The sequence below is a fragment of the Chelonoidis abingdonii genome, chromosome 4, assembly GCF_003597395.2.
Source record: "Chelonoidis abingdonii isolate Lonesome George chromosome 4, CheloAbing_2.0, whole genome shotgun sequence".
NCBI lineage: Eukaryota > Metazoa > Chordata > Testudines > Testudinidae > Chelonoidis > Chelonoidis abingdonii.
This window is the reverse complement of record NC_133772.1, coordinates 136,449,967-136,475,199: the sequence shown is the minus strand read 5'-3', so window position 1 is coordinate 136,475,199 and position 25,233 is coordinate 136,449,967. Positions and strand designations below refer to the sequence as shown.

General features: G+C 43.0%; 2 protein-coding genes across 2 annotated transcripts in view; one reads left to right on the top strand and one right to left on the bottom strand.

Annotated features, from left to right (window-relative positions):
* The window catches only part of AHNAK2 (AHNAK nucleoprotein 2), a 61,519-nt gene that overhangs the window by 25,194 nt on the left and 11,092 nt on the right, over positions 1-25,233 (top strand). The window contains exons 2-6 of the mRNA XM_032768794.2: positions 14,161-14,225; positions 15,001-15,096; positions 17,307-17,369; positions 20,437-20,578; positions 21,179-21,360. Coding sequence (XP_032624685.1) covers positions 17,355-17,369; positions 20,437-20,578; positions 21,179-21,360 — 339 coding nt within the window. The 5' untranslated portion in view covers positions 14,161-14,225; positions 15,001-15,096; positions 17,307-17,354. The remainder of the gene's footprint in view (positions 1-14,160; positions 14,226-15,000; positions 15,097-17,306; positions 17,370-20,436; positions 20,579-21,178; positions 21,361-25,233) is intronic.
* On the bottom strand, positions 6,702-7,219 carry LOC142046818 (glutamate-rich WD repeat-containing protein 1-like). The gene is given in 1 exon segment (XM_075065863.1): positions 6,702-7,219. A coding segment is annotated over 1 exon segment (501 nt). The 3' UTR covers positions 6,702-6,718.

Genomic DNA, 25,233 nt, shown 5'->3' with positions numbered 1-25,233 from the left:
CAGTCCTATGTCCAGCAACTGCAGTCTGCTTGTGCCCTGACCTAGTTGCTATTTCCCTGGGCTCCTTCCTACTTCACTGCTCTTATCTTCTGGCCTTGCCTGGGTTTATCAGCCCAAACTCCCTCCTCCCAGGGAATAACTGCAGACTACCTAACACCATAGCCCTGGACACATCTCCTTCTTCCAGGGAGTGGCTGCAGACTACTCCTCTGTCACCCCTTTCTGCTGCCAACTTCTGGCTTTATACCAGCCCAGCCTTCACCTGCTCAGCTGAGCTTCATCTTCTATCAGTTTTTCAATCCCTGGCTCTCCCTCTGTTGCAGCCAATCAAGTTAATTAACCTTACTTAACCTACTCTGCCTTGTGTGGGGCTGGATACCCCATCAGAGACGTAGATTCCAAGGCCAGAAGGACCATTGTGATCATCTAGTCTGGCCTCCTGTACAGCACAGGCCATAAAACTTCCCCAAAATAATTCCTAGAGCAGATTTTTTAGAAAAAATGCCACATCTTGATTTAAGAATCTTCAGTGTTGGAGAATCCACCACAACCCTTCGTAAATTGTTCCAATGATTAATTGCTCTCACCATTAAAATTTATGCCTTATTTCCAGTCTGAATTTGTATAGCTTCAACTTCCAGCCACTGGATCCTGTTATACCTTTTCTCTGCAAGATTGAAGAGCCCTTTATCAAATATTTGTTCCCCACGTAGGTACTTACAGACTGTAATCAAGTCACTCCGTAATCTTATCTTTGTTAAACTAACTAGATTGAGCTCCTTGAGTGTCTTACTAAAGGCAGGTTTTCTAATCCTTTAATAATTCTCATGGCTCTTCTCTAAACCCTCTCCAATTTAACAACATTCTTCTTGAATTATGGGCACCAGAACTGGACACAGCATTCCAGCAGCAAGCACACCAGTGCCAATTCCAGCAGTAAAACACATTCTTCAGTGCTACCTGAGATCCCATGTTTATGGATCCCAAAATTGCATTAGCTCTTTTGGCCACACTGGGAGATCATGTTCAACTGATTATCCACTATGACTTCCAAATCTTTTGCAGAGTTACTGTTTCCCAGAATAGAGTCCTCCATCCTGTAAGCCTGGGCTACATTCTTTGTTCCCAGATGTATACATTTATATTTAGCTGTATTAAAATACATAGTGTTTGCTTGCACCTAGTTTATTAAGCAGTCTAGATTGCTTTAAATCAGAGACCTGTCCTTTTCATTATTTACCACTCCCCCAATTTTTGTGTCATCTGCAAACTTTATCAGTGATGATTTTATATTTTCTTTTATAAAGATCTTAAATAGCGCAGGGCCAAGAACCGATTCCTGCAGGACCTCTACTGGAAACAGACCTGCTCAATGACAATTCTCCATTTACAGTTACATTTTGAGACCCATCAGTTAGCCAATATTTAATCCATTTAATGTGTGACATGTTAATTTTATATTGTTCTAGTTGACACAGGCTTGATTTCCTGTAAGAAATGAGCCATCTCCCAGGTTTGCCCTCACAAGAGCTGGCTCTTGAGTATCACCTGTAGTGAGACTGATTCTGAACATTTTCACCATATGCCTTGTTTGGGAGGCAAGGCTGTAACCCATTTCTGGCCTTCCAAATTTTGGCAATGAATTTTGGACCAGTCATAAGATGTGACATATGATTTGAAACTTGAAACAAATATTAGAGTGCTTTAATGCTGGCAGTGAAGGCGTGAGAATGGGAGCGTCATAATTTTAAAAAGAAGTTACCATAACTGATGGTAACTTGACTCATTAGAAGATCATCCTGACATCCTTATGGTCATCACTATAACTATGGCATACTATAAAACATCAAGAGAATTCATACAGAAAGGAAGACACATATCAACATCCCATCCTATCTAGGGTGGCCAGATAGCAAGTATGCAAAATCAGGACAGACTGTGGAGGGTAAGAGGCACCTATATAAGAAAAAGCCCCAAATATTAGGACTGTCCCTATAAAATTGGGACAGCTGGTCACCCTAATCCTATCACATAACAAGACTGAGTAATGTCATAGAAAATTCCTGTATGTCCAAACCAAAAAAACACTAGAGCACAGGAGCCCATTTATCCAGGGAAATTATTCCTACCCCTTCAGGACAAAGCAGAAATCAGAACAAGGCCTAGCATTAATGAGACATGGCCATTAAAAACACAAAAAACATTGAGTAGATTGACCCAGGATAAGGTTTCTTGAATCTCAGGCCAGGGCCTTTGCCATAAGAGTATACTTCTCCCTCCTGCCACTCCCAGCTGTATTCAAACCAATGCAGAAGGGGAAGAACCAGAAGGGATATATTCAAAGACTTACTATTACTGGGTGGTTTTTATGTCTCTTGGGATATCACTCCTCAGTCGTTGGTTATATCCTGCTGAGGGTCCTGCAAATGTGGATATATTCCCTTAATAAACTTTTGCTGAAGGACTTGTTGCCAAAAGCTACATTACCTCTGGAAAACAATTTTAGTTTTGGGTGTTAGCCTGAAAATGTTCTATTAATAACAGAGATTTCATCCTGGCAAACACAAGAATTTTTGTGAGCCCCACCAAACTGCATTTCCTATAGAGAGCAGAAGAGAAAGTGTAATCATGCTGCAATGTTCCTCAGCCAAGTGATGAGGAATGGATGTTCTAGAGATAGTTTGATGAAACACATTAACCCAGGACCTGGGAAACTTCATTTTGACAATAAAGAAAAAAAGGGGTTGGAAAAATACCCACTAGCATACTGTCCTTGTTTAAAATATGACACTGAGAAAGCCTGTGTATAGCCCAGCCTGAGAATGTTATTTCTCAAGCTCCAAAATGTCCTCTAAGTCTGTTAAGTTCATCTTCCAAAGTACAGTATAGATGTGCCACTGTGCCAGGAAACAGCTCATTCCTGAGTGAGCTTGTTAAATTCCTGCTTCCCATTGCAAATGATGGTTCTTTTCATAAGCAATATGCCTTTTCTGGAGATTTTATCTACGAAGAGGGCATATCAATTAAAACACAATCATTAATAAAATCATCCACCTCCCTTTCCACCTGTGGTTCATTAGATCCTGTACTTAGCACAGTGTGAATATCCATCCTGCTTTGACTTCCATGTTTCTGTCCCTCATCTTTCACTGATAGTTGGTTAAGCCCAAAGAAAATGTTTTATAAGCCTTACGTTCTTTGAGATAGGAACTGTCTTATTGCTCTGTTAAAAGCACCTAGCACAAAGGGGTCCTGACTGGGTGTCCTAGGTGAATTGGTAATAAATAAATAATCAATAATAATAAAAGATGCTCCAGGGGTCAGTCCAATCCACTGGTCCCCAAACTGCGGCATGGAGGAATGCCCGGGGGCGTGGCAGGGCCTGGGCCAGCCCCCACAGAGGCTGAGCAGGGAGCACCATCTAGCTCCACTCTGCCCCCTGCTCTGCTCCAGCCCTGCCCCCGGCCCCGCATCTGGTCTCCACTTTTCTCTGAAGGTCATTAATAATCACTTTTCCTACCCCCGCCTTTTTAAAAAAAGATACTATTCTCCAGTCATAGAGTACATGGCATGTTCTAGGAAATCTCTACTGAAAATGAGTCTCACAGCTCTTGGCAGACATTTCCAGACCTTTCCTAGAGATGCATATTACAGCATTCGATTAACCTGTGGGCATTCAGTTTCAGGCATATATGTACCACATGAAAGCCAGGCACGCATACGGGCCTTACAGCTCATTGTAATTTTATCAGGAAAAGCCATTTATTGTTTTTTCCCCCACAAATACATTTTACCTTCAGCAAGTGAAACTAGAAAGATGTTTCCCTAACAGCTGAGATTGCTGACTGCCTCAGGAGGGGGAACTGACCAACCAAGACACCCCCAACCCAAATGTGTATCCAAACAGCCCTGAACTTTGGGGAAATTCATACTGGAATGTCATAGGCTCATATCAGTGCATAGCCACCAGCACCACTAATGAAAATGGGAAGGATGCCCATGGTAAGCAGGAAGTTTTCCCGGTTTCTCTTTCAAGCAAAACATCCCACAGAGAAGAGGAAAAACTAACAAGCAGGCACTGAGTCACCCTGTGGATTTTATTGTTCGTATTCCTGTGTTCAAACAACATTGTCCTTTAAATAAAAAACCTCTCTGAGCTGAATCGCAGCTAAGATGTTTTAGCATTAGTTGAATCAGGTGCACTAATCAGTCATGTCACGGCCTTTCAAGACTGCAATTTCATTAAGCGAATCTACAGGGGGTTTCTTTTATAACAATAGATCTTGAAGCTTATGAAAGTGTTGGCTTTTTTACTCGTTAGTGTAGCAATGGGTCATCATTTCCATTTGTAACTTGAGCAAAAAAAAAAAAAGAAGAAGAAGAAGGCAGGTCTAGGGAAAATCAGGAGGAATACTGGAATATTTTAGGCAGCTGATTACAATGAGTACAATAACTATTTTTATGCTGCACATGCCATTTGCACAGCACATTTAGCAGATGGACTGGCAAATGCTGACTAGTCCAGCCACATGATGCAGTTAGGAAAAAGAAAGTGGTTTTGCTTATTGATTCATGCATCTTTATTACAGTAGATTTTGGAAAGTGCAGACAAGGAAGCCAAAGAGCAGAGAGTAGTTTAAATACTGCAGATTCAAGCTTTTTCTCAGAAAATGGCAAGCAGGAGAGAAGATGGGGTTGGTCTGTTTCGCCGTTGTTTTAACATTGGTTTGGTTTGTTTGTGATGCTTTTTAATTAAAGTAAAAGTTTCAATGTAGGAAACTTCCAATTATGAGAACTTTAGGGAGACCAAACCCAAGAATTCATTGGTTTAGTAGAGGCTGGTGGTTGACTGACTGTCCAAAGCTCTGTTGTGATTGGCCACATGAACCTTTTGGAGGATGTCTCAGCTATTCACCAACTCCCCAAAGGGCAATTCTGTGAGGATCTCACCATTGAGACACAAACAGTCCCCAAGCCCATTAAGTTAATGGGGAAGGTTAATGGGGAATAAAGGTAACAAGGGCAGTGGATGGGAATGCTGGAGGAATGGGTGAAAAGATGCAGTTAAGGGACTGGTGAAGGGCCGAAAGAAGAACAGTAGCAAGTTTGAACTGCCCTTATCATCATCACCACCACAAAATGCAATGCCACCAGATATGGCCCTTTCAGCTACTGTTAACCCTCTTGCTATTGTACAAACCAAAAGCCCAGATTCAAGACAACCTGCCTATCCAAGAACGGCTCTTATGCATGTGTTTAAATCCCATTGACAATAATGAAATTCAAGCACATGCTTAAAGTTCAGCATGGGCTCAAGTGTTTTCCTGAATTAGGAGCTAACCTAGGAACTGTTTCATATCCTAAATTTAGCATTCGTCAGAGAAAGTGAATTGAAAGTGGTTGTTGGGCCACAAACTGCAGCTGCAAGCACAGCTGGGCTTCTGAGGGCTAGAAGGAAAAAGGAAGAGTTCACATAGGAAGGACACTTTAAAGAAAGAGAAAATGGGTTGAGAAAAAATAACAAATAGCTCACACACTGAAAATAATGGAGAAAAGGTGTTAGAAACATTTCTTAAATGTTCTTGCTTGTGCTTTTAATAGATGCTACTCCTCAGAGTGGAGGACTACATTGCACTGATTGCCACAATACTGTATTTTAAAAAAGGGTTTTCAAACAAAAAATCATAGAATTACAGAGTTGTTTTCTGACAGCAATCAGCCACTCAAGTGTGTGAGCTTTTTTTTTTTTTTAAGGTTATGAACTTTTTTAAATTAAAACTGAACTTGCCATAAAATAGATAGTATGTACTAACCTGCCCCCACCCTTTGCAGGCAGGGCCCCCTCCCTGCCCAGAGGCATCCATGGGGGGGGGGGAGGGGGAATAGTGCACCCCTCCCCCAATCTGGGGTTAAAGTGGGAGGGGCCTGGCTGTGACCCCCTCCCGGGGCAATGGATGCAAGTTTTTCCCTGCCCCCTCTCTGCATTTGGAGGCCTGTCTCCCATCCCCCTCAACTCCAGAGATTTGTGCATCCACTGGGAACTAGCTCTCCGCCCCCATCAGTGCATGGTTGCAACACCCAAAATATATTTGCAGTGAACCAACTCTTCCCCCCCACCCATGCAGAATTGGTAGCCTCTGGGGCAATCCACCTCTCAAAATAGCATGGGGGTGGTGACCCTCTCATCCCAAGTAGAAGCAACCAAATTCAGACCAAACCATGTACAATTGAGGGGGAAATTAGCTTGAAATCAGCCCCCTCATATCCACATTAGATGGTAGCTCCCCAAAACAAGCTGCAGAACAGTGCATTTTCTGGAGGTATGCCCCCCCCCCCACCATGCAGAATGAAAGGGTCCAGGTCCAGACACCAACCCCCAAATTCTGACCAATGGTAGCAGTTGGAATAGTCCATCTGTAAGGAGGGGGTGGATAACACCATATGTGGAAGCACATTGTCTCCCCACCCCATTTCACGCAATGGTAGCAGCCACTAACTGGAACGGTCCACCTGCATGGAGCAAGGAGGGGGAAAGTTTGTGTTGAGGCTCCTCATCTTCAGATCCCCTTCTTGCCTGTGCAATGGTAGCAGCCACTACATGGAGCAGACCAACTCCCCCCCCCCCGCCAGCTTTCTCCCCATTCTGTGCAATGGAAGCAGCAGACAGCTGGAATGGTCCATCTGCAAGGGGGAGACCCCCCCCCCAGGCTCTGCCCCATCAGACGCTGATGGTGCGGAAGATGGTGAAGCCGGACAGGGCAGTGGTGATCAGGACCCCCGGGCACTGCGGGTGCCAGTGCAGCTCCTTGATGTCTGTCTCCCCCTGGTGCACGAAGAGCAGCTGGGGGGGAATGGAGGTCAGGGCCAGGTCATCCTCACTCTTCCCCTCTCTCTCCTGGTCCTGCTCCATTGCCAGGTCCCACTGGGTCACCTAGTCCGCACCAGCGGCCGCGAACACCCCTCCATCCATGGGGTGCCACGCCACCGAGGTAGCGGGCGCCATGTGCTGCTTGAAGGTCGCCACGCTCGTGCCTGTCTGGAAGAGGCGCAGGTCCCAGACGCGCAGGGCCCCGTTGTCCCCCCCGCTGAGGAGGAAGGGCTCGTGGCGGTTCCAGCTGATGATGTTGACGTCGCTGACGTGGGTCTGGCTGGCTGTCAGCATGCAGGCCCGGCCCGGCGCCTCCTGCAACGTCCCACACCTGGATGGACAGGCACACATCTGGAGTGACTAATGGCATGGAGCTAAATGCATGTGAGGTGCTTGCACCAGTGCACTACTAATGCACATCTTGGAATGGCTTATTGGTATAAGGGCTTGTTTAAAACCTTCCAAGATGCTATTTACGTAGGTCCTCTGTCACAGGGTCCATTCACCGCTAGTGGCGCCTCCTGCTGGCCATCTGGGGATTAGCTCCGGGCAGGCAGTGCACCCTAGTGGTATCTCTCCCACCATCCTCTCTTCCTGCAGACCTCTCTCACTCCAGGAACTGCAGCCTCCTCTTCATGGTTCAGCTCTTCAGCTGGGTCAGCATGTGTTCCCCACTTCTGGGGCATCAGAGTCCTTCTTGGCAAATGGGCTGAGGCAGTCTTTCTGCTCACTGCCCTGTTGGTGCCTCTTCATCAACTGCTGATAAGGGGACCCGGGCCAACCCTCTACTCAGGGACCTGGCTCAGGGGCTTTCTCATCAGCAGCCACGGTTTGACCCACCTCATACATTGCTGCTTTTTCCCCTAAGCCCTGCCTACCTCTCTGGCATTCCCCCTCCTCTGGGTTTGCCAGTCCAAACTCTCCCCACCCAGGGAGTAACCAAGGCTACTTGACTTAGCCCCAGACACACCTCCCTTCTCCCAGGGAGTGACTGCAGACTCCTTCCCTGCAGCACCTTTCTGTTGCCAGCCAGCTTTATACAGGCCCCTCCTATTCCTGTTCAGTGGAGCCTTGCATCTGATTAATCAATTCCTGCTCCCTGGCTCTTCCTCCCGGTGCAACCTGGAAAGTTAATTGGGCCTACTTGGCCACCTTAACCCCTTCCAGTCGTGTGTGGAATGCACATCCCATCATATCCTCCTTATACTGTGAATTTATTTATGTGCGCTGATTTACACTAGCTGAGGATAAATACATTTTATGGCTCCAATCCTGCAAAGGCTTACAGAAATGCTTATATTTAAACATGAGAGAAAAGGTGGGGGAGGTAACAGAAGTTGATCCAATAAAAGCTATTACCTCACTCACCTTTTCTCTCTAATATCCTGGAACCAACATGGCTACAACTACACTGCATGCATACATTTAAGCATGTGAATAGATCCAGTGACATCACTTGACATTTATTTATATCGTACATGATTTGCAAAATTGCTCTGAAAATCCAGCCCAGGCTCAAAAATCTGCTAACTACTATTATTTTCATTATTGTGTTATTATATGCTCAAAATGTGTTCGGCCCTGTACAACATGCAGTGTAGGAAAACACAGTCCTTTCCCTAAAGGGATTGCAATTTATGACTGCATTCTGCAAACACAATGCACATGAGGACTTCAACTGAACTCAAAGTTAATCCCATGTGTAAGACTGCATCCACATCATGAAAAAAGGAGTTTTCTTACCATGTGTTACCTAACATGTAAAAAAATCACAGTGAAGACAAAGCAGTTTGTCGTTTTCAAGCATGTTAACAGGTTGAGGTAAACACGAGGGGGGAGCGTAGCATTTATCTGCTAATATGCATTAAAACTATAACAGGCTTGTCTTTACTTGTGTTAGTTGCCACATGCTAGGGAACTCATGGCAAGAACACTCTTTTTTTCCTGGTGAAGACAAGGCTTGAGTGTTAGCATGATTTGGGCTAAGGCTACACTAGGAAAAAGGTGAATTTTTACCCCATGTTAAACTAAGCCGTGTTAATCAACCCATATTAAAATCCTAGTGAAGACAAAAGATTTGAAGTTTTAACTCATGTTATAGCGGGTTTTTACCATGAGTAGCCACAGGCTACGTCTTCACTACTCAACAAAAGTGCGTATTTACCATGGGATAATTACCATGCATTAGCTATAACGCTGTAAAACATAGTGGTGACAAGGCACTGTTAAACTAGGTGAAGTCAACCACACACAGGGAGTATAGTGTTGACGTCACCTACCTACCTCATCATAAAAATTACAGATGCTTTGTCTCCATTAGGATTTTACAGTGAGATAACGCTCACAGATTTATTATCTTGTGGTAAAAACATCCTTTTGTCACTGAAGACAAAGCCCAAGAGGCTGACTGTACAAACATTTATGCACATGTGTAACTTTAACCCTGTGAGTAGACATAAATGGAAGTGCTTAAATGAGCAAAATTACTCACATACATAAAGTGTTTCAGGATCAGGCCCCAAAAAGGCAAGACAACAGAACAGGGTAGGAAGAAGAGATACAACATGCAAGCAAAACAGAGGATACTGACTGGTACACACACAATTCATTCAAGTTTTTAAAATATACTTTTAATGATATTTTATATGAATTTTCTTATTTTTTCTTATTTTCTTTAAAAATATATACATATTATTGTAAATTAATTTCCCAGTCTCCAAATTAAATCTAGATTTTAATTAAATGGAAATGACAAATTCAAGCATGACTGTTAGATTAGCTGATACTGTCACACTTTATTTTGACACTTAAATGTTGCTTTTTTAGAAATTGTTATATCTGTAGATTTGAACATTGAAATAGTTACCTGGTTTTAAATTTTTGCATTTTTTTCCCAAACAGGCAAATTGAGTTGGCCACGCTAGAGAGAAATTATCAGAAAAACTTATTTTAAAAAGCAAATGTGATTTTGAGTCATATGATATGAACTTGTTCTGTTCGATATAACTCCTACTCCCTACTTTCAAAAAAATTCCTCTGTTCTGAAATCAGTCCAGTGGCTATTGGAAGTGGTTACAGACATGAATTCCATTTTGTTTATGAAAACATTTTGGACAAAGCATTGATTGTCAAGGACTCATGAAAAGAATTAAAACCTATGAAATATTGGCATAACTGCTATTTAGAGCATGAAAATGACAAACACATGAATCAGTTTCTTAGCACAGTTATTTATATACAGAAAAAAAAAGGCTTTGCTAAAGACAGAATTGATCAGCGTAGTTCTCATGTTTATAAGTTTGCTTTTAGTGTCTTGTGAAATATGAAAAATTTGGGCCAAAACTTGGGGCTAGTTTTACTGTGGCAAGAAGGGGCGTATGAGCCCCAGATGGCTGCATAATAAGGCTGAATACAAGGGTAACTGATCTGGAGGGCAACTGGCCTATGAGGAGGCAGAGAGCAGCAAGGACAGATTCATATTCACTCAGTAGCAGGACGTGCAAAGTTTCTTGAGAGGTAGGATATTTGTGCAGGAGACCTCCTTTTTCCATCAACCGAGTCATTTCTATATGGATGAGATGGGGTTGGGTTTCCTAATTTTTTCATGAAGTAAGAGTAAATAATTTTAGCAGTACTTCAGGAAAAGATGCACAGGGGTACTCCCTCCCTCACTAACCAAAACTGAAGAAAGAGGTCTTTTTACTCTTGGGGACGGATTTGCTCCTTAAAATACACGGATGCATTTTGGTGTATCTTTTGGTGAATCTCTAAATACCTCTATGTTCAGAGCTAGGTGAGGGTTTTGCCTGTCAGATGTACAATACCCCTGAATGAGTCAGAATGATGAGTGATATCTACCATTTATAGGTTGGTCAGGTATTTGAAAAATGCCTGTGGGTATCAGGTTCCTCCACCCTGCTGACCTATCCCTGGCAAAATACAGGAAATTCCCTTTGCTCTGTCACTGCTACAATCTACCTACATGCCCGTGCTTTGCCCTGTAGAACAGATGAACTGAGGATTCAGTCACAGACAGTTAAAATCAGAATTAAAAAATAGCAGTCAAGGTTGGGAGGTAAGTGTCCAACTGTCACTGAAACTCAGTAAGAATGAGGTGCTTAACTCCCTTGGGCCTTTTGAACATCCCAATCTTAGGGATTAGGCTAGACCAGCAGGTGATAAAGACATATAGTAGTTATAGGTTTCCTTTGTTTAAAGCATGTGGTTTAACATGTTTTGTATAGTTTTATTGTACCTCAGTCAGAACTTCTAGTGTAAATGCACACAGTCACTGCACAGGACAAAAAAAGGTGTGGCCTTCTGCACTGCTAAACAAGCCAATCAGGTACAGCTTATAGGGCCATTCTGGTTTTGAAAATGGAGGGCTTGATTCCCTGCTGCATTGCTCCTGTTTGATAAAGGGGTAATTTCACTGAAATCACTGATGTCATACCGGGGTAAAACAGGAGGAAAAGCAGGGTGAACCAGCCCTACAAACTGTACGGAGAATTTTTTCCTTTCTGTCTTCCAGTAGCAAATGACAACATTATTGCCAACTGCCCACAATGAACACTAAAATTAACCTAGCAATGGCAGGACTTCAAGTGCTGCATTTGATGTGTCTGAGGAGCAAGTGAGCTAACAGACTGAAATCATATTTTGTTAAGTCACTTTGCTGGCCACCTGTGTTTGTGGGTGCGTTTTTGTTTTCCAGTGAAAACACAATAATACAAAATGTCCAAGAAAATAGTAAAGACTTGGGCTCATGGTAACAGCCATAAAACTAGGCATCTGCAGCTGCATCTTTAGAAAAACCAACAAAACTAAACACTCTGGGCTCAGGCCTACAGCCGTGACACACATAAAATTCTCATTGAATTACATGTGAGTAAAAGCTCCCCCCCCCCACACACACACACCCACACCCTTCCCAGGACAAAATTTTCAAACAGCAGTGTCCAAATTTAGGCTCCTAAACACACATTTAGACTTCTAAACAGAACTGTATTGATTTTCAAAGACGCCAAACCTTTGCAATGCTCATTAACTTTAGTGAGATTTATATTGCCTCAGCACCTTTGAAAAATCAGGGGCATATAAATGACGTAGGGTCTTAGGAGCCCAACCTGCATACCCGCCTTCTTTGAAAACTTTAGCCCAGAAATGTTTTGAAGATTTATATTTGAAGAACTCTGTTCTCTTCATTTAAGTGAAGCTTTTATTCTTTGATCAGATTGTTTTGCTGTTTCTGAGTATTATTATTTAATACCAATAAAATTATCTAAATAATTTCACATGCAAAGAAGAACCAGATTAGGAAAAACTAAAGAACGGAGTGCAGAGCCCTGTGAAGATGAGCTAGCAACAAACAACAACAAAGTCATCTTAGAAAAAGTGACTTGGAAAAATCGTAGGAAAAGATTAATATAGCAGATTAAATATACACAAGTAGGACCTGCCTGTTCACACATCCCAGTTATCATTCATCAGACTGTACATGGGAGATCTGACCTGGAGATTCTTCACTCAGAGTGGTCAGTAAGTTGGATCATTCTGCTTGTGGGTCTCTTTGCCACTGTCTGAACTGCTCATAAATTTCTCTGACATTAATAGGCTCATCTGTGAAAGAGAACTACTCACATGCCTGACAATTGCAAGATGGGTCCTAAATGTGGCATAAAAAACATAAAGTAAAAAGAAAATAGAGCAAGAAGTTTGATGGGAGAGGGGTAAGAGGAGTGACTAGAAAGGACAAGAAGAAAAGGAATATTTGCTTATGAGGGAGTATTAGTGGAATAATATGCTCATTAGAGAATGTGCAATTCTATCACACTATCATTGATTAGGCCTACATTTTCAAAAGTGATTAGTGCTTTTGGGTATCTGAATTTTTGGGTGTCCAACACAAGGCACCTAAAGGGGGTCTGGTTTTCAGAAAGTGACGACAACCCAGCCTCTGAAAATTAAGCTTTTTAGAGATGTTTCCGTTTGGGCACCCAAAACTGAGGGATTCAAAATCCCTGGTCACTTCTGACCATCTGGTGTCCTGGGATAAGGGATGGAAGGCCTTCAAACTTTAGGAAATTTGGTTGTGCGAGACAAAGGTTTAGTTTGCTTTTTATTTTGTCTAAATAAGTTCAGCTATCCCTGCCATGGCTATCTGATACTGACCAATATCAGCTGAGTCTTTTTGGTTGTCATGGCCCTAAGCACTCTGCACAAAGACAGACCTACATTCCACAGCAAGGCCCCCTGGTTCTGATCTATCCCAGTGCTGAATTTACAGCCCTTTGGAAATTCTCTGGCACCTTCAAGTAAATTTAAACTCTGACGCTTTTATTGAATCATATTTGAAAAATAAATCTTGCAGCCAGCATAATATCCCACGTGCTAATTCACCTGATGTTATCCTATCCCCAAATTTTCCATTCACTGCAGACCTTCGCATTGCCAGTGCATAAGTGCATTAGAATGGCGGTAGCTTTGGTGGAAAGAGTTTTAACCCTTGAGAAGCTGTAGGCAGCAGTTTCAGATTTCATATCCACGAGGCAGTTGAATCTGTTGGCAGTAAGGAAGTTCTGGACTTCCTCTTTCACTCACCGTGAGAGGACAAGGGCAGAGGTGACTTGAACACCTTGGAAAGTGGAACTTCAAGTTTCCTACGCCAGCAACCAACCCCACCCCCCATCTCGCAGTCCCAATATCCTTCAGTGCACCAAACAATTATGGATAAGCACATTAGCTAGATGCTTCAGCTAAAATGATTGGTGTAAAATAGTTAATGTTGATATTTAAAATGCCATAATTAAGCTTCAGCGTTAACACCCACGACATGAGGCAATGCCCACATTTCAGGAACTATTATTTCAGGCCACCTGGCTGCTGTATGCTTTCCTGTCTCTTTGAGTGTGCAAGTCAATTAAAGAGCTTGGAATAGAACTCAGATGCTTAGTACCTGTCTTGAGCCATTAGCCCACAATCCCTTCCATTAATTTAAAAGATTTCTGCCAGTTTGTAATGTATTTTTCCAGGTTTGGGACTTCTTTCCTCTTTTCTCTTTACAAAGTTTGCATCAGTGGAGATGTGACTATGTTTTGTACTTTTGGGAAGACTAGCAGGATGAAATTTGAGAAACCCTGCCATAAAGATTGGATTTGAAGGCTATCAGCCCATCCTGTGACTTTCCAAAATAACCATACAGTTCTCTAAACTTGGTATTTGTAAAACTCACTGCCTTGTGCACTGAGCTGATGGAGCAGCACCTAAATTGATGGCTCATATGTTGTTTCCAGGTTCTGACATACAGCTGAGACCAGGGGAGCCTGAGATTGATGCTGATGCAGAAGACGACGATTCTGTGAGTAATGTTACTGTTTAGTTCTGAAAGCTTGATAATTAATATTTTATTTATACTTTTTTTCACAAAGATGTGTCTATTGGTATTTCTGTTAAGGAGATATCCTGGCAGCTTGATCGGCTTTCTGATAAACTGATGTTCAGATATACAGAATTCTAAAGGATAGAATTTGGGGCAACATAACATGCATTAGAGTGGGGCTCTTTGCATTAAAGGGAGGGCTTTCCCCCTCAGAGATTTGTAACGTGCCAGTGAAAGTTATATTCCATGGTATAGCAAATTCTTGTTTTCACAGTGGTTGAATTTCTGTTTCAAGGATGGCCTAACTTGTCCACTGGCATGAGTTTCCTGAGAGATCCCAGACGGAATTTTGCTGAGTCAGCCAGAATTCCTCCTAGGAATTCCAACTGCTATGAGGCTCCACTGCACATCTCAGGTTACGAGAGGCATAATTTAGCCCTAAAGCAAGGGGGGAAAGTCGTCATAACCTCTTATGATCATTATTTCCATCTAATCTGTATCCTTAGTTAAGAAAGACATTGTGAAAGCATCATTTCTGTTTCCAAGGTCTATATCCTCTGTTGTTTATATCAAATTCTTAAATGGGAATTATGTTTGCACCAAAAGGAAATAACGAATGGCCACTCTGCAGCCACTATTACTGGTATCAGGCTGGCACAGAGAGGAATTTTATATTATATTCGTTGCCTCCCGACCAATAGGGATTACTGTTGCTAAATGATGACCGTTATTTCCCCTCATTTCTTTCCTGTAGGTCAATGAAGTGACAATAGAAAACATACGGCCAAGGCCACAAGGATCCTCTCCAGTTTATGAGTATTCCATAGAAGAAGAATATTTTAACAAAAAGGCAAGACATACATAAGGTTTTCATGTTACACTCAATTCATTTTTGACCAAATTCTCATCTTTTGGGGCTTATTAGCAAAAATCCCATTGACTTCTGTAGGATTAGAATTTGGACATGTATAAAAAGTACTTTGAAATCCACACCCTCACCTTCTCAATCCTTTCATAGCCCTTTTAATTTACCAAACAGTGAATAATTGCTTGTATTTATGGGCAGGAGAGTTTCAGGATTCAGCTGACATTTCATTGTGAAGAAAAAGCATGATCAGTAATATATGCATAGAATCATAGGGCTAAAAGGGACCTCAGGAGGTCATCTAGTCCAACCCCCTGCTCAAAGCAGGACCAATCCCCAGATGGATTTTCACCCCAGTTCCCTAACTGGCCCCCTCAAAGATTGAACTCATAACCCTAGGCTTAGTAGGCCAATGCTCAAACCATTGAGCTATCCCTCCCCATTAAGAAAATATTTGGTTTTCTATATGAAAATGTATAGCATTAAAGAATTCCCCCCCCCCATTCTTTTCTGATTGGAGGTGGGGTGGAGAGTATCAGGAAACAGCTTTCTGGAAAATATAACCTGTAAAAAAAAAAAAGGTCTAAGATCGAGCCTTTGGAATTATCTGTATTTCTTGGTTAATTAAAGGGTAAAGATTTAATTAGTATGGTGCGTAAGAGTGTGACTCACCACTGAAGCAACCCCTCGTGGCCACACAGGATGCTACAGGAACCTCCCTCTGACAAATGGCTGTTTAGGTGCTCCATCTCTTCCTGTGACTCAGCCCTCTGGCTGGAGCATCGATAGTCCAACCCTCTTTGGGGTAACCCAAGAGTCCAACAAACAACAGTTCACCAACCTCATGTTGGGTATTCAGCCTAACTCCACACTCATTAGCCTGAACCCTGGGCCAGGGGGATTTCCACACCCTTCCTCAACCTTCCCTCACCTCTGGGTTCCAGTCCAGGGACCCTTTAATAAGCAGCCAAGGTGTGTCTACACAGACCCCCTGCTACCTCCTTGGACCACTTCCTTCCTCCACTTGTCTTGAGCCTTTCCCACAGCTCATTGTCTATCAGCCTCTCTCTCCCTCTCTAGAGCCCTTTCACAAGCTCACTGCAGAGCTTTAGCATTTTCTGCCACTTATGTGGCTTTGCTGCAGGAGAGTTTCTCTACTCCCCTAACAGGGCAGTCTCTTACCCTGTGGGAGTTTTCCTATTCTTCCACCAGCATGCAGAATCCTGGGAAACTCACTTCCTCCATCTTACCTTCACAACTGCCTTGTATTCCCAGTTGCAGGCTGGCCTGCCTTCCTTCAGGGAGGCTCTATCTGCCAGCAGGCCAACACAGATAGCTGGATGCAGCCAGTCTTCTGCCCCTGAATCAGAGCCAGATATTTGCTCTCCTTCCTGGTCAGTACCCCACTGAGCTTTTAGCTCCTCCCTCTAAGTCTGACAGCTACTACTGGTGTAGTGAGGTAGAGCTGATTGACCCCACAGGCTCTCATTAAATCCTTCTTGCCCATTGTGGGGTTATACACACAACCAGTAGGGTTATGCCCTGTCCAGGGTTTCCCAGGATTGTCCCTTTTTTGAGGTAGCTGTCCCAGACAAAATGGTTCAGATATCCCATTTTTTTGTACCTCAGACATGCATGTTTAAACAAGCATGATGAATCCACAGTGTGAATGACATACAGTTTGTTCCTTCAAAAAAATGGGAAATCAAAATATTTGGGAACTATTGTCGGTTTCACCTAAACGTTTTGGTTGTAAAAAAATTCTGTAAAATGATTTCTCATTTTGAAATGGCTTTTAATTTTATTTACAATATTTAAAAATGTTAAAAATGCTCAAAATGAAGTGTGTGCTTTGACTGAGCTGAAATGATTTATTTTTAGGCTTTTTTTTTTGATTTTTAAGTCACCAAACTATTTTTTTTAAATGCCAGCAAACAATTTGCACAGCTCTTATCATGTGGTTAAATCCACACACACTGAGCTGAAAATTAACATTATAGGCTGTAATGGAAACATCCGCTACTGGTTTTTAAAACAGTAATATAATAGACTTCAGTGTGAATTATGAATTTTAGCTCTCACCAAAATATAGGCTAAGAGCCCTGTTTTGAGCAAGGCAGAGGCCATATAATCTCTATGTGAACTTTACAATGCTATCTTAGACGAACACTAACTAATTACAATTGTTTTTTCAGCTACAAGAAGATACAGAGAATGAAAAATATTCCACAGACAAACAGAAAATGAGTCATTCACAGGTGAGTTTAAAAGGTTACACAGAAAGCAAATTTCATTAGACAGTGCAAATATGGCAAGAGTGAATAGAGGAGAAAGAACAATGGATTCACATGAGTTTTGGCAGCCTGCTTAATAATAGATTCCTATTGTATACTTTTGTATATTGTATACCGTGTAAACGACAAAAAATTACTGCATTATGGGAATATATGCACCACTGATATTTTCCCCTTCCCAATGGAAAGAACTTTGTCATAATGTAAAGCTCCTGTCTTAATGGGATGGGGTAGAGAGAGAATATGGTCTTGCATGCCACACCTCTGTAAAAACCCAAGAACAATTTTTTACAGTTAGGCTTATTGTTTTCTACAGTATAAAAGCTTCACAGGTGTGTGTGACACACCAGGGTACAATCCAGACTAATGAACAGCTGTGTCACTCCTGCCCTGCAGCCTTGGGTGCCTTACAATGCCTTGCTAAACTAGTTGTCACCTGGCTGCTCACAGTCTTCCAGCCTGCAAGCCACACCCTGAGTATGTGTAACTGCAGCCTGCCAGCTACATATGGGTTACATTCTGTTTCTCACCAGCCTTGACTATACTTCAGGCTAACCGAAACACCCCCCCAACCCCCTGTTTTAGATTTTCCCCAGAAATTTATGTCCTGTACTGCCCAGCACTCTCCTGGACAATACAAGGTTTATTAAATCCATTATTCCTTTATGAGACTAATATGCACACAACGTGAACCAACTGGAGTTATCTCCAGACACTTCATTTTAAACACACCGGATTGCATAAAACAGCAAAACAAGTGTATTAAGTACAAAGGGATAGATTTAAAGTAAGTGCACCTAATGAAGCATAAAAGTCAGAAATGGTTACAAGAAAAATAAAGATAAGACATTTACTAATGCCTAACTTAAAACTACATCAGAGTCAAGCAAAATTTCTCACCATGTGCTTTCAGCAGTCTAACTGACCAAAACCTGTAGATCAGGACCCCTCTCCCAGAGTCCAACCTTGTCGATTCAGGTGCAGAGAATGTGATGGGCAGGGAGAGAGAGGGGTGTATTGGGGTATTTGTCCTTCCTCTTTACAGTTTCAGTCCCTCTCCTGAAAAACATTTTCAGCTGGTTCTAGGAGACAAAGAGTCTATATGGAAGGATGTTCCCTGCTGTTTTTTCCACCTGTTTGAACTTCCTTTGTCTTCCCTTCCTGCCTGAAGACTCTGTTTACAGCTTACGTGCAAGTTAAGCAGAGCATATATTCCTTTATTTAGGACAGACCTGTCTGCCAATGTCTGCTTGGGCAAGGCTGTGGGGACTGGAACATGTACACCATATAGGGAAATCTTATAAACTTCACGTACAGTGTTGCCACACAATATTTTATCAGGATAATACAGACCAGAAAATTATGAGTTTTCAAATGGTACCTTACAAGGCATACTTTGTACATGTAGTGTGTAGGGTGCGAATACAGGGATACATTCTGTCACTGTGGGTCTGTGAGGTGATGGAGATAAACACAGAGAATAAAGAAAAGAAAATAAGACTACAATACTTGCTTTCAGATGTGCCCTCTAATCCCTTGCTGGGAATACAGGTGCACACTCTTCCGCGATACCCCTCTCTCTTTTATTTGCTCCACTGATCTTAGGATTGCAGTATTCTAAGAAGAGTGAGTGGTCTCCCACATTTCTTATAGGTTGCTGCCATACAGAGACACATAAAAGCCAATTTTCTTGGTATGGTTGTTGTCAGACCATACCATTATTTTATCTATTTGGGGGAAGTTTAACATACAGCCTTTTTAAGGTAAGGGTCTACATTTTTACACACTCAGAACTCATGCTCGGGTAGATCATCAGCTGATATAAATGCTGACTTACCCCAAGGGTAGGGTGAGTCAAGGATCTGGCCCATTCAAAGAAATACAGGGCCAAAAACTGACACTGGAAGATCTGAATGACAATAAAAGAAGGATTAGTTTATGAATTAATATAATTTTTATCTATTGCTCACTTCTGACTAATCATATAGAGGAGCCAACACAATCTTATGTGCGGCACATTCCTGAAAGTGCATTATTATTTACTATTTGTCTTATTGTAGTACCTAGGAGTCCTAGTCATGAACCAGGATGCACTATGCTAGAATGATGTACAAATACAGAACAAAAAAACATTCCCTGCCCCAAAGACACCAACAGCAAAGACCTGTGGAGAAGGCCAAACTCCTGTCAAGGGGTGGTGGGAGAGCAGGAAGACAGACCCTCAGGGACTGGGCCCGGCTTCACATAGGCACCAACTCCGTGGGTGCTCCGGGGCTGGAGCACCCATGGGGAAAAATGGTGGGTTCTGAGCACCTACTGGGAGCCCCCCTATCAGCTCTCCCCACCCACCCAGTGCGTTCTGCCCATTGGCGGGCCCTGCTGATCAACACCTCCACCTCCCCCTTCCATGCCTCCCACGTGCCACGATCAACTGTTTCACGGTGTGCAGGAGGCTTGGGGCGGGGAAGGAGCGAGGGCATGGCACACTTGTGAGAGGGGGCAGAACGGGGCAGGAAGAGGCAGAGTGGGGGTGGAACAAGGGCAGAAAGAGGAGGGGCAGAGGTGGGACCTTGGGGGAAGGGATGAGTTGGGGCAAGAGGCAGAGTCCTGGCAGAGCCAGGGGTCCAGCACCCCCAGCACATTGGAAATTTGGCGCATGTGCAGCTTGGGACTGGGGCAAATGAAATGAACTTTAAAGAGAAGACCCAGCCCTTCCTCCCTGAGGCTCTGTCTTTCTGCTCCCCCAGCAGGACTTGAGCTGAGCAATCTGGCCCCTATCCAACACAACACTTAAGTATGTGCTTAACTTTAAATATTTGCACAGTCCCATTGGAATGGAGTCAAGGTGTTCAGCACTTTTCCCATATTGTACATATAAATTCCCATTTTTAAGCAATCTTTCTTGAGGGAGATAGGGTAAGTATTTCTGAAGATGCTCATTTTGTGTCTGAGAGGAAGAGTTCAGTATAGTCTCAAGTGGTCGGTATGAATTAACAATGAATTTTAACATGACATCTTTCTGGGCATCTAGGAGTCTATGGAGGTGACCCTGAAAACAGAAGTGGAATCTGGTGCTAGCGGTTTTAGTGTGACTGGTGGAGGAAATGAAGGAATATTTGTAAAGCAGGTGCTCAAAGGATCCCCTGCTTCGAAAATATTCAGTTTGAGAGAAGGTACAGTCTGATATTCTGAATTTTTTAAAAACGCTATTATCTAGAAATTTGATAAAAAAATAAAATCACAAAATTTGTGTATAAGTACACACACACACACTCATATTTTCAGATACTAGCAAAAATAGGTCCCCGTCCTGCAAACACCAGTGCACATGTTTAACTTTACTCCCATGACCAGTTTGCAGGATCAGTACCTGAAATAATAATGAAATATGGTTTTCCTATAAATCATGGAATACACTACTCTTCACTAGAACTAGTCAGTAATTTTTTTTAAAAAAAGAAATATAATACAATGAATTAATTAACGTTCAAAGATAAAAGTAACTTATATCTATGAAGAATGTGGCCCACTATGCAGTTAGCCTTTTATGAACTATTATGTGCATGACTACACAATAATATAATAAATAATACTATTTAAACAAATAAAACTCCAAAACATACATATTAAAACAAATCATGATATGCTTTATGTAATCATCATATGTTTACGACGCTTCATGTTTATATAATCATCAAGAACAATGTGATTTGAAAAACCATACGATATAGCAAACTGATATCTTAAAATAAAATGTCTGGTACCATTTGCAGGTGATCAGCTATTAAGTGCCACAATATTTTTTGATAATATCAAATATGAAGATGCACTCAAGATTCTACAATATTCCGAGCCATACAAAGTACAATTCAGTCTCAAAAGAAAACTTGCTGGGAAAGAAGAGCTAGAAAAAATTCATTCTACAGCACAACACAAGAAGGAAAAAATAAGTCAGGTAAAATTATTTCTGTATCATGTTAGAAAGAATAGGAAAATACTACAAAAGTACATTATATAGTAACATTGGAGATGGGAAAATACAGGCCCTTGTGCTGCAAACACTCATAGAATCATAGAATATCAGGGTTGGAAGGGACCTCAGGAGGTCATCTAGTCCAACGCCCTGCTCAAAGCAGGACCAATTCCCAACTAAATCATCCCAGCCAGGGCTTTGTCAAGCCTGACTTTAAAAACCTCCGAGGAAGGAGATTCCACCAACTCACTAGGTAACCCATGCCAGTGTCTACCGACTCTCTGAGTGAAAAGTTTTCTAAAGTCATCCTAAACCTCCCTCACTCAAACTGGGGAGACCATTTTTACCCTTTTTTTCCTTCGGTTCTTTTTTTTCACTGCACCACTGAAAACAGTCTAATCATCCTCTTTGGAACCCCCTTTCATGGTAGTGAAACACTATCAAATCCCCCTCATCTCTCCTTCGCAGACATAAACCCATCCCATCCGCTCAGCCTCTCCTCATAATTCATGCTCTAGCTCCCTAAGCATTTTTGTTCCTCCGCTTACTCTTCGAAATCTTCCACTCCTTTCTTTATTTGCCAAAACTGGTATCACATATCAGAGAGCCCACCAATGTCGGATAGAGGAATCATCACCCCTATCTGCTTGCCCAATCCGTCTACTTTCACAGCCCCAAAAATGCCGTAGCCCTTCGGCAACAAGGCAACACTTTGACTCATATCCAGCTTCTCGTGCACTGTAACCCCTTATCCCTTTTTCTCAGAACTGCTTTCAGCATTCGGTCCCTACCTCTGCCACCTTTCCTTGTTAACCTCATCAGATCTTCTTTTGGCCTGTCTCAATTTTCTAGTCCCCTCTGTCTCTTATCTACTTATCCCCAGCTATATCAACCATCCTCCAAGCTTAGTGTCATCTCAAATTGCTGAGAGGCGAGTCCACGCCACCCTCCAGATCATAATGAAACATTGACCAAAATGGCCCAGATCATCCCTTGGCACTCCACTGAAACTGGCTCCTACTAGACATGGAGACATTATTCACTACCATTAGACCAACGATCTAGCCAGCTTTATCCACCTTAATAGTCCAGCATAACGCCCATACCTTCTTATCTTGCTGCAAGAAACTGTGCATACTGTATCCAAAAAGATGCTAAAGTCAAGGAATACACATCCAGCTTCTTTCCCCATCCACAGACCCGTTAGCACGTCCTCATAGAAGACAATAGGTATCAGGGCATGTACTTTGCCTTGGGAATCCATGCTGGACCTATTCCTATCACCTGTTTCTCTCACAGTCAAGTCCAGGCTGAGATGCAGGCCTGCTCCATATTGTTTCAGGGACTGAGGTGAGAGGCTGAGACTGGCTGATAGTTGCGGCCGACAATCCTCCTTCTTCCTTTTTGAAAGATGGCATCAGCAGTTCTCTTCCTTGTCCAGTCATCCAGGACCTCCCCCCATTCTACGCATGAGGTTCAAAGATAATGGCCATGGCTAGTCATACAATCCGCGACCGACTCCTTGTGAGCATCCTTGGATGCCAGCGCATCGCTGACCCGATGGACTTGTGCTCATCGGTTTTTTTAGAATGGTCGCCCGATCCATTTCTTTCTCACCAGAGGATCTGGTCACCTTCTCCCCATACGTGATGCCCAGTGCAGCAGTGCTGGGACTGACCTGTTGTGAAGAGAGAGGCAAAAATACTCATTAATACATGTAGCTTTTTCCATTCATTCTCGTTCCTAGGCTGCCCTCCCTTCATTTCCAGTAAGGGCCCCCGCTTCTCTGTTTCTCTTGTGTGCTACATACTGAAGAGAATCCTCCTTGTTACTCTTAACATCTCTTGCTAGCTGCAACTCCATAGTGTTGATTTGGCTTCCGATTTCACTTCTGCATGCTGTGAGCCATATTTCTATATTAACTCCTACGCCATCATTTGGTCCCTCGTGTCCGATCGGGCTTGTGAGAGGGCGTGCTTTTTTTGCTGTTTGTGAGTAAAAGGAGTGTGGGATCGGGAGGCGGGGGGTGTTATGTGTTTTTCGACTTGGTTTTTTATAGCCAAGCTGTTTTTGTTTTTTTTGAAGCCAGTGCCCAATATTTTACTAGTTCTGTCTGCTGACACATCTCGTCTCTATCGTCAGTATTGTTATCTCTTCCTGCTAAACTCAACACAGATCTTTAAATACACCAGCTCCTTTTCTTGACTCCTGTATCCCCGTCAGTTGTATTTTCCCAGGCGATCCTGCCCCATCATTCCTCGCTGCTGAGGAGTCAAAAAAGCGGCTTTCTTCGAAGTCCAGTGTCTGTATTCGTCTGCTCTCCTTTCGTCTCCTGTGTTCAGGATCCTGAACTCAACCTGTCTCATGCGTCACGCTCCCGCAGCTGTCCCCATCCACTTTTGCCTTTCCCTCAATTTATCGGATTGTGAGCAAGTGCAACAGTTGCGATAGAAGTCCCTGCTCCGGCCCCTTAGGTGTATTCCATGTATCTCCCCCAGGACGTACCCTCCGGCACCAGAAACTCACCTTATCTACGCTCATAGCACTCCCATACTACATTTGTCCTCACGCTGGATTGTCTCATGTCGCGATGTTTATGCTCTGCTTTCTATGGCCCCTACCCATAACGCTTCTCTCTCTCTTTTGATTGTCTGTGCGCTGCTGTATTGCTCTCCCAGCAGATATCAGGGTGATTAAAGTCTCCCATGAGAACCAGGGCCTGTGATCTAGTAACTTCTACTAGTTGCCAGAAGAAAGCCTCGTCCACCTCATCCCCCTGGTCTGGTGATCTATAGCAGACTCCCACCACGACAAGACCCTTGCTGCTCACACTTCTAAACTTAATCCAGAGACTCTCAGGTTTTTCTGCAGTTTCATACCGGAGCGCTGAGCAGTCATACTGCTTTCTTCCATACAATGCAACTCCCCAACCTTTTCTGCCCTGCCTGTCCTTCATATCTATTTATGACAGTACTCCAGTCATGTGAGTTATCCCACCAAGTCTCTGTTATTCCAATCACGTCATAGTTCCTTGACTGTGCCAGGACTTCCAGTTCTTCCTGCTTGTTTCCCATGCTTCTTGCATTTGTGTATAGGCACTTAAGATAACTTGCTGATTGTCCCGCTTTCTCGGTCTGAGACAGGAGTCCTCCCCTCTTGCACTCTCCTGCTCGTGCTTCCTCCCAGTATCCCATTTCCCCACTTACCTCAGGGCTTTGGTCCCCTTCCCCTGGTGAACCTAGTTTAAAGCCCTCCTCACTAGGTTAACCAGCCTGCTTGCGAAGATGCTCTTCCCTCTCTTTGTTAGGTGGAACCTGTTTCTGCCTAGCACTCCTCCTTCTTGGAACACCATCCCATGGTCGAAGAATCCAAAGCCTTCTCTCCGACACCATTCGTTGACTTCCACAATTCGATGGTCTCTACCCAAGCCTTTTCCCTACACAGGGAGGATGGACGAGAACACCACTTGTGCCTCAAACTCCTTTATCCTTCTTCCCAGAACCATGTAGTCTGCAGGGATCCGCTCAAGGTCATTCTTGGCAGTATCATTGGTGCACACATGGAGAAGCAGGAAGGGGTAGTGATCTGAGGGCTTGATGAGTCCACCTGCTTCACTTTACTAGCTTTATGATACTTTTGGACAAAACCTGCAGTTCTCACTCAGGGTGAAATCCGCTCCTATGCAGAAAGCCAGCACAAAAACTATGCACCTCTTTAGTCCAAATTAAGCCCTGTGTACAAGGGAGTATTTCACGTAAGTCCTTAATCAAGCTAAACTTGCATTGAATATGTTGGTAGTTTCGTTTTCTTGAAGGGAGGATTCAGAGCCTGACCCAGATTCCATTACATTGAATG